This window comes from Drosophila sulfurigaster, chromosome 3 (assembly GCF_023558435.1).
Source record: "Drosophila sulfurigaster albostrigata strain 15112-1811.04 chromosome 3, ASM2355843v2, whole genome shotgun sequence".
NCBI classification, from domain to species: domain Eukaryota; kingdom Metazoa; phylum Arthropoda; class Insecta; order Diptera; family Drosophilidae; genus Drosophila; species Drosophila sulfurigaster.
In genome coordinates, this window is record NC_084883.1 from 53,257,033 (window position 1) to 53,269,827 (window position 12,795).

The 12,795-nt window shown below is 40.4% G+C and overlaps 1 protein-coding gene across 1 annotated transcript; it reads left to right on the forward strand.

The window, feature by feature from the left end:
• Positions 1 to 3,381: 3,381 nt before the first annotated feature.
• Positions 3,382 to 12,515, forward strand: LOC133840136 (uncharacterized). The gene is made up of 6 exons (XM_062271798.1): positions 3,382 to 4,789; positions 6,293 to 6,886; positions 7,319 to 8,572; positions 9,352 to 9,924; positions 10,357 to 10,992; positions 12,376 to 12,515. The coding sequence occupies exons 1-5, from the start codon at positions 3,382 to 3,384 to the stop codon at positions 10,887 to 10,889; spliced, it is 4,362 nt and encodes a 1,453-aa protein (XP_062127782.1). The 3' UTR covers positions 10,890 to 10,992; positions 12,376 to 12,515.
• Positions 12,516 to 12,795: the final 280 nt, after the last annotated feature.

The window sequence follows — 12,795 nt, forward strand, 5'->3', positions numbered from 1 at the left end:
GTGATACTGGCGGTTAACAGTAACAGCAACTAAACGAGCTAACAACAACAACACATACGCAAGTGCACATGCAAAAGGATTTTTTTTTTTTTTTTTAAATTCAGTACCCAGCCCTTAATGGTAAGTCAGACATAAACACATTTCTATATGCAGATATTGGACACGATCATGTGATGCTATTATATGTATTATATTTATTACGTGTATCAATCAAAACTTTTGATTAAAAAGAGAAGAGAAATTAAAAAAGGAGAGAGCAAAACACTTAGTGTGGCCAGCTTACGGTTGGTCAAGAATCTTTTGCGTTGAGATATACCAAATTGGTATTTTCCCATAAACAATAAGGTTGCTACGGACTGTTTGTCCTCCCTGGGGCCGCGCCGGCTGGCTCATCGGTACTCAGGTGGAGTTCCATCCCTGGCCGGCAGTCCGCACAATCGATAATTCCACTGATACAAAAAAGCTGCATTAAAAACAGAAGAAACGCATCACTATCAAAACAAAACAGCTGCCACGCAATTTAAAATTGCGCCAATCAAAAGGAAATATGATAACAAACTATTGACGACGGTAAGTGCAAAGAAAACAGCAAAAAATACACCTTCTGATCCATTTTTATGTTTGAATAGGGACCCAGTTGACCCCGGCGTACCCAGCCTGCCTGAGATGGCCACATCGGCGCCATCTTCCTTGCGTTGGCTACTACATCAGTGGCTGCTTCTCATCCGGCGTAGCGCTGTGGAATTCCCCTTCCCTCCATGACGAGATATATTTATTTAAGTCGCTTAATCATCTACCTTGACCTGCCTAAGAGCTCTTGGGATTGGTTGAGGGGTTTATGGTTAGGTGAGATAATGCATATATGTAAATTCATAAAGGTAATCTTAGATATCTCGCCGCGAATAATTTGTAATTAATTTGTATGTATTATAATGGGTTTTGTCGTCCCTACTCTGTCATTTTTACAAGAAAATAAATGTTGATCTACTTTAATTTATTTTATTTTAATTTAATTTGGAATTTTCATTTACTTTGCAAAATTTATAAATTAATTAATAAATGAGCACATCGAAAAGGTCGGCAGAAAAATATAGACAACAAATCTCAAAAAATAAATTAATAGCTGTTTCCGTTTACGTAGCTTAGTACTATAGACGAGTATTTGACCGTGTCGCACTGGAGATCGGTACGAGAACGGGCCTGGCACTGATTCACCAGTCAGGCTCCTCCTCCTGCCACAGCGTGGGCGGCGTCGTCTCGCCCGCTATCCCACGTCGTCGATGCTGCTCCACGTCGTTAAAGCGCTGATTGTAGCTGTTGGTGTCACGCGCCGTTACACATTCGACGTGGTAATGGGATTTGCGTCTGTTGTTGGTGCTGTGATTCTTCCTCCAGACTGCACTTGCCGGCACTTTGGGCACAGAACAGCAACGTAATGAGCAAGGAAACCGGATCATCCAGCACGATCTTCCGGCCGACCGTCGCAAATCTCGATCAAAATTCAACTCCTCGACTCAGAAAAGTCCACATGCTAACCTCCAGTGAAAAAAGTCATCTTTAACAGGAGCTTTTTTTAAACTTCCCTCCCCTGGAGATGCCATTTCTTACCCTCTATTATCGCCTCGCGATATATCGATAAACCAGAAAAACATTGATGGTACAATCGATATCGAATAACGTAAGAAGTTTTTATACAATTACTTTAAATCAAATATGTGTCGCTTAATCCCCTCTTTTTAATTTTTTTTTTTGCTTGGTTGTGTTATAAGAATAAAAAAAGAGTGTACTATTAGTGTCAATATTCTAAGTGTGTATAGAGTACATGTTGTATTTGTGTAACAACTACATACATACTATATATGTACATGTGAATCATTTTGTGTCTGCTTTTGGGCAACCGTTACAATTATGGATGAAGAGGGCAATGGGAAAAAAAGATGAATGGAATAAGTAGAAGACAAAAGAACTTAAAGAAATAAGAGTGAGAGCTTCCAAGAAATTTTAGTAACGACATACGACAAAATACTATTATAAATCGATACATCGATGTTGGCCTGAAAATTTCAACATCGATAGTGACATCGATACATTGACTGTTTTGACATCAAAGGCAAAACACGTAAATATTCTCCTATTTTTGAACAAAAATAAAGATTTAATTTAATTAATTTAATTTAAAAGATCCTTAAATGAAAATTTAGTTTATAAGAAAAAATGAATTGTTAGTTTATAAGAAACTGAAAACAGTGTTCTGTTATATTCATTTTAAGTTGTTTTTGAAATACATTTATTTACTTTTTTCGTTTAATTTTGATCGTTTTATAAATTCAAAAATTTTGTTCGATATATCGTTGGATCGATGTATTGTCTGGGAAACATCGAAAATATCGATATTGGGAAACATCGGGAACTGTCAGAATGACAGTCTACATTTCCGATAGTTCGAACAAGTCAGAGCAACTGACAGCTCGCAAGTTTAATAAATTTCATTTTTGATACCCGTGTATTATAACTTTGTGCCGGCAGGAAATATATAGGTAATTCTCTGGTAAATGTCACGTGCGACCACCTTTAAAAAAACTAAGCTACAACAATTTTAAAAATAAGTGCAAGTTATTCTTAAAGCTTTGGATTACCACTATTTTTAGAGCTAAAATTGATTTTATAAACTTGTACGAATTTGCTAATTTTTGCAATTATCAGAACAGAAAACAAAACAGAAAGAAAATTCAATAACCATTCTTCGCTCTTATTAAAGTACTAATCAAGAGCTATAGGAGTAACCTTTTCTTATTTTTAAAATTGTTTCAGGTTATCTTTTTTTTTGTTCACTGAAAACTAAACAATTTATATATACAAAATTAACTATAGTATTTGTGATTCCTAAAAATTTGTATTTCAGAAGCTGTAATCAAATGAAAGCTATTGAGGACTCACTACATCGGGCAAAGGTGCAGCAGCTACGTGCTTGGGCTCCCTTTGTCGGGCAATTGATGACGATCTTCAGGAATAACATGAGCGAAGATCAGTGGACAAAATGGAAAAAGCTGGAGAGCGAGTACTACTAAACTATGCAAATTTTCACAATTACAATGCTAATCAAATCTCTTTTATATATAGCATGTCGTCGGCGATGCTTGCAGGCTATTCCGAGTCCAGGCTGTCAAGACTGGAGACTCAGCTTAACGAAGCCAAGGCCAAATATGATAGTGTAAGTTGATAGTTTACAGTCAAAATTCATTATTTGCTAAATTCATTATTTCATATCATTTACAGTTATATCATCATACCCAGTTGATCGTAATGGATGACGATCAGCCAACTAGACAGCCAACTAGAAAACTGCGTGTGCGTGTTGCACGTTGTGTGCAATTGGAGAAAATGCTCGCTGACACCCTAGGCATGCCACCAACTCGGCCGGACGAGGAGGAGATACTTGTGATTAACGAATGCAAGCTCGAACAGAGCGAATCACAGGCTGAGCGACTCGAACGCGCTACGATACCGCCTGCAGAGGCAGAGCCGGATTCAGAGTTAGACGTAAAGCTCGATGTGGACACCACAACATCGCCACAGCTGGAAGTGTCAATTGCTATATCGTCGCCAATTCCAGGGGAACTATTAACTAATGAGAGCGTTGCGGAAGAAGATCGATTATCAACAGCTAAGGAGTTAATACAGAACGTAGAGCATGAGGAATTACCGGAAATAGATCAACAACCGGAGCCTGAAAAGGAAGTAGAGCAACTGCAGCAGGTGGAGATGCAAGTAGAGCAACAATCGCAAGTCGTAATAGAACAGGCAGATAAGCAAATGTCAGAATCGCAAGCAGACGTAAATCAGGATTTAGTTCAACAACAGACATCAGGACAGAACATAGAACCACAGCTGAAGTCAGACGAGGGCGTGGTCATGGTGCAGAAACCGCATTTGAAGGAACAGAAGGAAAATGAATTGGAAACAGATGCAGAGGAAGATCTGACGACGAAACAAAGGCAAAAAGGTTTCTGCAGTGGCAACAAATCACTATTCCTCAACTTTAACAAGCTTTGCAATAAGTTGAAAAGTCGCAGAAGTCACTTCTCAATGTCGGGCAGCACCAATAGCATCGGAAGTTCTACCCGCAAAAACGTCAAAGACAAAGAAACCCAAATCGAATCGAAATCTGTGCCCCAAGAAGCCGTTGATGAGAATACAGCGCTTAGCAGTTTGTTAGTCGCCCAACCGTGTCCGCCATGTTACCAGCAACAGCAGCAGCTGAACGCCGCCGGTGTCGGAGAGTTGCTGTGCGCCAAGACACCGTTAACGACTCTGGATGTGCCCGGTGTTATAAATTGCAACTCGGAATTGGGTCAGCAAATCAATCAAATCAGTCTCGCCGATGCATCCATTCCTCTCATAACGAGCGAGACGGTGCCATTGCCTGTCGCCACTAATGATGACTACGTGATTACCCAGAGCATTGCGAAATACTATGAGGGTCCCATTCCGGCGGAGATCAACTTATCTATTGAACCCCGACCGACAAGTTCACCACCAAAGGAAGATCGCACACAAAACGCTGGCAATCTCGAGCACAGCGTAGCCACTCGCGAGGAGCTGCAGGAATCGTATTTGCCCATCTCCGTGGCATTAAGTCAACGCATACGAGATGTGCTCAGAGAACAACCTGCTCCGAGCGACACCAATCAAACGATTAGTCTAACAACTCTAGAGGAAGCAACGATCAATGCGCCGGAAGCAAACAACAATACGTCGATCTGTACTATATTTGACACGGGATTTACCGGTAAGTTTCCTAGCTTCTCAGAACCTTTTTATACCAGCTACCCATTGGGTAGAAGGGCATTATAACTTTGTGCCGGCAGGAAATGTTGTAACAGGTAGAAGGAGGTATCTTCGACCCTATAAAGTAAATATATTCTTGATCAGCATCAATAGTCGAGATGATCTAGCTATGTCCGTCTGTCTGTCTGCGTGTCTGTCCGTCTGTCCGTATGAAACACTGAATCTCAGAGACTATAAGAGATAGAGCTATAATTTCTTTCCACAGCATTTGTTATGTTTGCACGCAGATTAGGTTTGTTTCAAATTTTGCTACGCCCCTTCCGCCCCCGAAAATCAAAAATCGAATAACAAGCGTTATTTTCAAGCTACATCTGCGAGTTTTGGTGCATACAATAATACCTATAAGATTTATAATTACTGAAAATTTATGGGAGTTCTTAAAGAAATACTTTTGTATGGGAAAAACGCCTACTTACTAGGGGTCTTAGTTGATTTGGCCGACAATCTGGTATATTGTGCCGTCTATGGTATATTTTGAATATGGCACTATATCGATATAACAAATATACCGTTTGGTATATTTTTAGTATTTTTGTAGTTTTTCCGGTATATTTTAAAAACAAGTAAGAAAGTTACAGTCGAGTGTGCTCGACTGTGAGATACCCGCTACCCATTTTTAATAAAGGCAAAATATTGCGGTTTTATTTTCAAAATATACCGAAAATACTAAAAAAATACTAAAAATATACCAAATGGTATGTTTGCTATATCAATATAGTACCGCATTCAAAATATACCATAGACTGCTCAATATACCAGATTGTCAGCCAAAGCAACTAAGACCCTTAGTAAATAGGCGTTTTTGCCCATACAAAAGTATTTCTTTAATAACGTCCACAATTTTTATCTGATCGCAACCAAATTTTCAGGAATCATAACTACTATAATTATTATTGTATATACCAAAATTCGTAACTTTAGCTTTAAAATTACGCTTGTTATTCGATTTTTTTGATTTGCGGGGCGGAAGTAGGCGTGGCAAAAATTTGAAACAAACTTGATCTGCGTGCAAACATAACAAATGCTGTCGAAAAAAAATTATAGCTCTATCTCTTACAGTCTCTGAGATCTAGGTGTTCATACGGACAGACGGACAGACACACAGACGGACAGACACACAGACGGACAGACGGACAGACGGACATGGCTAGATCGTCTCGGCTGTTGACGCTGATCAAGAATATATATACTTTATAGGGTCGGAGATGCCTCCTTCTACCTGTTACATACATTTCCTGTCGGCACAAAGTTATAATACCCTTCTACCCTATGGGTAGCGGGTATAATAATAATGCAATATTTTGCTTTTATTCAAAATGGGTAGCGGGTATCTCATAGTCGAGCACATTCAACTGTAGCTTTCTTACTTGTTATCCTCCATTTTATCAAATCACTGTTTATAATACAAAAATCTACAAATCTATATTTCTCAAATTCACTCCAGCTAAGAACAACGAAAACACAGAGGCTAAACCTAATCCCGCCGAGGAAGCGACAGCGGATGCTCTGCAACCTAACCAACAGAAGCTCATCAACCTAGTCAAGGCATCGAAGTCAGCTCAAAGCGTGGCTCAGCTAAATGCAGACGAGATCGAGTTGCCTATTGCGCCGGCAAAGTTGACGGTAGCTGGAAAACAAATGGTGGTCTCTCCACATTGCCACTTTGTGCCTAAGGAGTTGCGCTACAAGTGCGGTGTACCCGACTGTGGCCAACATTTCGACTCAGAGTTGGGGTTCAGCCAGCATCTGAGTACTCAGCACAACCATCGAGATGTCTTTAAGTGTCCACATTGTACTCGTACTCGTGCGAATCATTCACTAATACTGGAGAAGGTGCTGGAACATTTGGCGTATCATAAGCGCTACGTTTATCAATGCGGTGCGTGCAGCTCGTTTGCGACAAAATTTTCCATAATGGATCGCCATATTTCCAAAATGCATGCGTCAAAGTTCGGTGTTGATGTCGATGTAATTATCCATAAACGCGATGATTTGACAACGCACACAAAGCCAACGGATGTACGTTGGTTCAAGTCCGGTAAGTTTATCGAAAATACAATAGCTATATAACATTATAAGAATGATACAGTCGAGTTTTCTTGACTTGAGATACTCGCTTGTATATAAGAAATATATAGTTGAGTACGCTCGACTGTAAGATACCCGCTCCCATTTTCAATGAAAAAGCAAAACACTGCGAATGTGGTATTATTCTTAAAATATACCAAATACATATACCTAAAATATAATAAGATGTTGTAAAAGTTTGATTTCATATACTAAAAGTTGTATTTGGTAGAACAAGAGCATACCTTGTCATATTGTTAAAATATACCAAATACATATACCTAAAATATGCTAAAATTGATTGAATATACTACAAGCTGTATTTGGTATATTGAGAACAATGTAAAAGACATAGTCGAGTAAGCTTTTTCTCATACTAATCTCCATCCCCTGTTTAAATTAGTGAATGTGCTGCGCACTTCGACCGATGAATGGTTCTGCAATCTCTGCCCCACTGCGCTCGCCACCGAGCATCAGATGATTGGACACGCGGAGATGTCACACCAGCGTAAGCATCAGTATTGCTGTCCGTATTGCGATTACGGCTTCAAGGATCCCATAAAAATTGTCAACCACATACGTTGTAGCCATGCCGGCAAACGCATCCAACCGCTGCAATGCTATCGGCGCATCAAGAGCTATAAACCTTACACACTCTGTTTTATTTGCAATACATGTCATGAGGCAACCAACACCATCCGCAAAATGGCCAATCACTGTCAGGTTGCGCATTCGAATCGCTTTCAGTACAAATGTCGCCACTGTGACTTTGGACACAATAATCATCACCTTGTCGTCGCTCATATGACGCAGGAACATCCCGGAATGCCGGGCCTTCTCATTCAGCAGTTCGATCGCTTGGACAACGACATGCTCGACGTTGACTTTTGGAACAAGGCCCTCATATTTTTGCCAAAAAGCCGCATGGAGCCACCTAAGCCAGTTGAAACTGCGCAGCCAGAACCTGTGCTGCCCAAGCTGCTTGTGCGTCTAGTCCCAGAGCCCGAACAAGCAACCCAAATCGAATCGAACTCTGTGCCCCAAGAAGCCGTTGATGAGAATACAGCGCTTAGCAGTTTGTTAGTCGCCCAACCGTGTCCGCCATGTTACCAGCAACAGCAGCAGCTGAACGCCGCCGGTGTCGGAGAGTTGCTGTGCGCCAAGACACCGTTAACGACTCTGGATGTGCCCGGTGTTATAAATTGCAACTCGGAATTGGGTCAGCAAATCAATCAAATCAGTCTCGCCGATGCATCCATTCCTCTCATAACGAGCGAGACGGTGCCATTGCCTGTCGCCACTAATGATGACTACGTGATTACCCAGAGCATTGCGAAATACTATGAGGGTCCCATTCCGGCGGAGATCAACTTATCTATTGAACCCCGACCGACAAGTTCACCACCAAAGGAAGATCGCACACAAAACGCTGGCAATCTCGAGCACAGCGTGGCCACTCGCGAGGAGCTGCAGGAATCGTATTTGCCCATCTCCGTGGCATTAAGTCAACGCATACGAGATGTGCTCAGAGAACAACCTGCTCCGAGCGACACCAATCAAACGATTAGTCTAACAACTCTAGAGGAAGCAACGATCAATGCGCCGGAAGCAAACAACAATACGTCGATCTGTACTATATTTGACACGGGATTTACCGGTAAGTTTCCTAGCTTCTCAGAACCTTTTTATACCAGCTACCCATTGGGTAGAAGGGCATTATAACTTTGTGCCGGCAGGAAATGTTGTAACAGGTAGAAGGAGGTATCTTCGACCCTATAAAGTAAATATATTCTTGATCAGCGTCAATAGTCGAGATGATCTAGCTATGTCCGTCTGTCTGTCTGCGTGTCTGTCCGTCTGTCCGTATGAAACACTGGATCTCAGAGACTATAAGAGATAGAGCTATAATTTCTTTCCACAGCATTTGTTATGTTTGCACGCAGATTAGGTTTGTTTCAAATTTTTGCTACGCCCCCTTCCGCCCCCGAAAATCAAAAAAATCGAATAACAAGCGTTATTTTCAAGCTACATCTGCGAGTTTTGGTGCATACAATAATACCTATAAGATTTATAATTACTGAAAATTTATGGGAGTTCTTAAAGAAATACTTTTGTATGGGAAAACGCCTACTTACTAGGGTCTTAGTTGCTTTGGCCGACAATCTGGTATATTGTGCCGTCTATGGTATATTTTGAATATGGCACTATATCGATATAACAAATATACCGTTTGGTATATTTTTAGTATTTTTGTAGTTTTTCCGGTATATTTTAAAAATAATAATGCAATATTTTGCTTTTATTCAAAATGGGTAGCGGGTATCTCATAGTCGAGCACATTCAACTGTAGCTTTCTTACTTGTTATCCTCCATTTTATCAAATCACTGTTTATAATACAAAAATCTACAAATCTATATTTCTCAAATTCACTCCAGCTAAGAACAACGAAAACACAGAGGCTAAACCTAATCCCGCCGAGGAAGCGACAGCGGATGCTCTGCAACCTAACCAACAGAAGCTCATCAACCTAGTCAAGGCATCGAAGTCAGCTCAAAGCGTGGCTCAGCTAAATGCAGACGAGATCGAGTTGCCTATTGCGCCGACAAAGTTGACGGTAGCTGGAAAACAAATGGTGGTGCTTCCACGTTGTCACTTTGTGCCTAAGGAGTTGCGCTACAAGTGCGGTGTACCCGACTGTGGCCAACATTTCGACTCAGAGTTGGGGTTCAGCCAGCATCTGAGCACTCAGCACCACCATGGAGATTCCTTTATGTGTCCGCATTGTAACTTTAAGAATCATTCACTAATACTGGAGAAGGTGCTGGAACATTTGGCGTATCATAAGCGATACATTTATCAATGCGGTGCGTGCAGCTCGTTTGCGACAAAATTTTCCATAATGGATCGCCATATTTCCAAAATGCATGCGTCAAAGTTGGGTGTTGATGTCGATGTAATTATCCATAAACGCGATGATTTGACAACGCACACACGTTGGTTCAAGTCCGGTAAGTTTATCGAAAATACAATAGCTATATAACATTATAAGAATGATACAGTCGAGTTTTCTTGACTTGAGATACTCGCTTGTATATAAGAAATATATAGTTGAGTACGCTCGACTGTAAGATACCCGCTCCCATTTTCAATGAAAAAGCAAAACACTGCGAATGTGGTATTATTCTTAAAATATACCAAATACATATACCTAAAATATAATAAGATGTTGTAAAAGTTTGATTTAATATACTAAAAGTTGTATTTGGTCGAACAAGAGCATACCTTGTCATATTGTTCAAATATACCAAATACATACACCTAAAATATGCTAAAATTGATTGAATATACTGCAAGCTGTATTTGGTATATTGAGAACAATATGAAAGATATAGTTGAGTGAGCTTTTTCTCATACTAATCTCCATCCCCTGTTTAAATTAGTGAATCTGCGCACTTCGACCGATGAATGGTTCTGCAATCTCTGCCCCACTACGCTCGCCACCGAGCATCAGATGATTGGACACACGGAGTTGTCACACCAGCGTAAGCATCAGTATTGCTGTCCGTATTGCGATTACGGCTTCAAGGATCCCATAAATATTGCCAACCACATACGTTGTAGCCATGCCGGCAAACGCATCCAACCGCTGCAATGCTATCGGCGCATCAAGAGCTATAAACCTTACACACTCGGTTTTATTTGCAATACATGTCATGAGGCAACCAACACCATCCGCAAAATGGCCAATCACTGTCAGTTTGCGCATTCGAATCGCTTTCAGTACAAATGTCGCCACTGTGACTTTGGACACAATAATCATCACCTTGTCGTCGCTCATATGACGCAGGAACATCCCGGAATGCCGGGCCTTCCCATTCAGCAGTTCGATCGCTTGGACAACGACATGCTCGACGTTGACTTTTGGAACAAGGCCCTCATATTTTTGCCAAAAAAGCCGCATGGAGCCACCTAAGCCAGTCGCTCCCACCAACCATGCCCTGGCCATTCAAACCTTCGACCCCATCGAGGTATCGTCGGATGAGGATGACCGAACTTATAACGCTGAGTGCGCACAGGTACGCTTTTATGCTTCTACATTTATATTACTACACGGACTGTGATAGACAAAATGCCAAAAAATTATTACTCATATTTTTATACCCGCTACCCATAGGGTAGAAGGGTATTATAACTTTGTGTCGGCAAGAAATGTATAGAAGGTAGAAGGAAAGGTAGAAGGAGGCATCTCCGACCCTATAAAGTATATATATTCTTGATCAGCGTCAATAGTTGAGATGATCTAGCTATGTCCGTCTGTCTGTCTGCGTGTCTGTCCGTATGAAACACTGGATCTCAGAGACTATAAGAGATAGAGCTCTAATTTTTTTTCGACAGCATTTGTTATGTTTGCATGCAGATCAAGTTTGTTTCAAATTTTTGCCACGCCCACTTCCGCCCCCGCAAATCAAAAAAAATCGAATAACAAACGTAATTTTAAAGATAGTGTTGAGAATTTTGGTATATATATAATTACTATAGTAGTTATGATTCCTGAATCCTTGCGATCAGATAAAAATTGTGGAAGTTATTAAAGAAATACTTTTGTATGGGCAAAAACGCCTACTTACTAGGACTCTTAGTTGCTTTGGCTGACAATCTGGTATATTGTGCCGTCAATGTTATATTTTGAATGCGGCACTATATCGATATACTAAATATATCATGTGGAATATTTTTAGTATTTTTGCAGTATATTCGGCATATTTTGAGAAAAATACCGCAAAATATATTTATTTTATTCAAAATGGGTAGCGGGTATCTCACAGTCGAGTACACTCGACTGTAGCTTTCTTACTTGTTTACGTTAGAATGAACAACAATATTATCGTAATCAATGGTAACTAATAAGCATGCATGAGTAGAACTCTATATTAATCAGTATCGATAGTAGATAGCTTATTTGATTTGTAATCTATAATGAAATTATAAATATCGGACTACTATCGTAATCGATAGTAACCGATAGCTGTTTAGTTGGACGCTAAACTTATAGCTTGCTTTATTGGTAATTTATAATAATAATTTATAAATCAAAGACAATTGAAGAATACAATATAAAAACCAGATGGCAGCATAACATATTTTAAAGCAATCGCCCAAATTTAACCGATATCGGACTATTGATATCGATAGTAACTAATAAATTTTCAGTTGCATATTTGCACTGCATGAATACAACTCAATATATATCGGTAACAATAGTAACTAATAATAATAGCTTTAATTAAAATCGATATTTATCGGTATCGATAGTAACTGTTACCGTCTTAGACGGCACGAATTAAACTAAATATTGTTGGTAATAATAGTAACTGACAGTTGCAGACTTCATTTAAAGCTTGTTTCATTTATGATCTTTAATGAAGTTTATCTAATCGATATCTCGCTCTCTCTTGCAGAAGCAGTACGAGTTCGCGTGCTCGCATTGCACGGAGACGCGCCGCAACATTGACGAACTGAAATCGCAACACTGGGCGATCAAGCATCCCAAGCAACCCTTCTACTTCTGTGTCCAACCGCAGCTCTGCTGTCCGGTGTGCTTCGACTTCAAAGGCAGTGCCAAAGCACTGCTGGAGGAGCACTTGCTGAACGTGCATTATCTCCGCACGTTGGTGGCCTGCGATGTGCGTCAAATGCGCGAATGCGGCTACTGCGACAAGACGTACAAAGGGTGGCCAGAGCTGGTGGGACACATGACAACCGAGCCGCATCTGGCCAACGATCTGAAGAATCTAACCGATAGCGAACTTAACGAACTGATCAAATTGGGAAGCACCGAGAACAAGTATTATCAGTGTCATCTGTGTCGAGTGCTGATG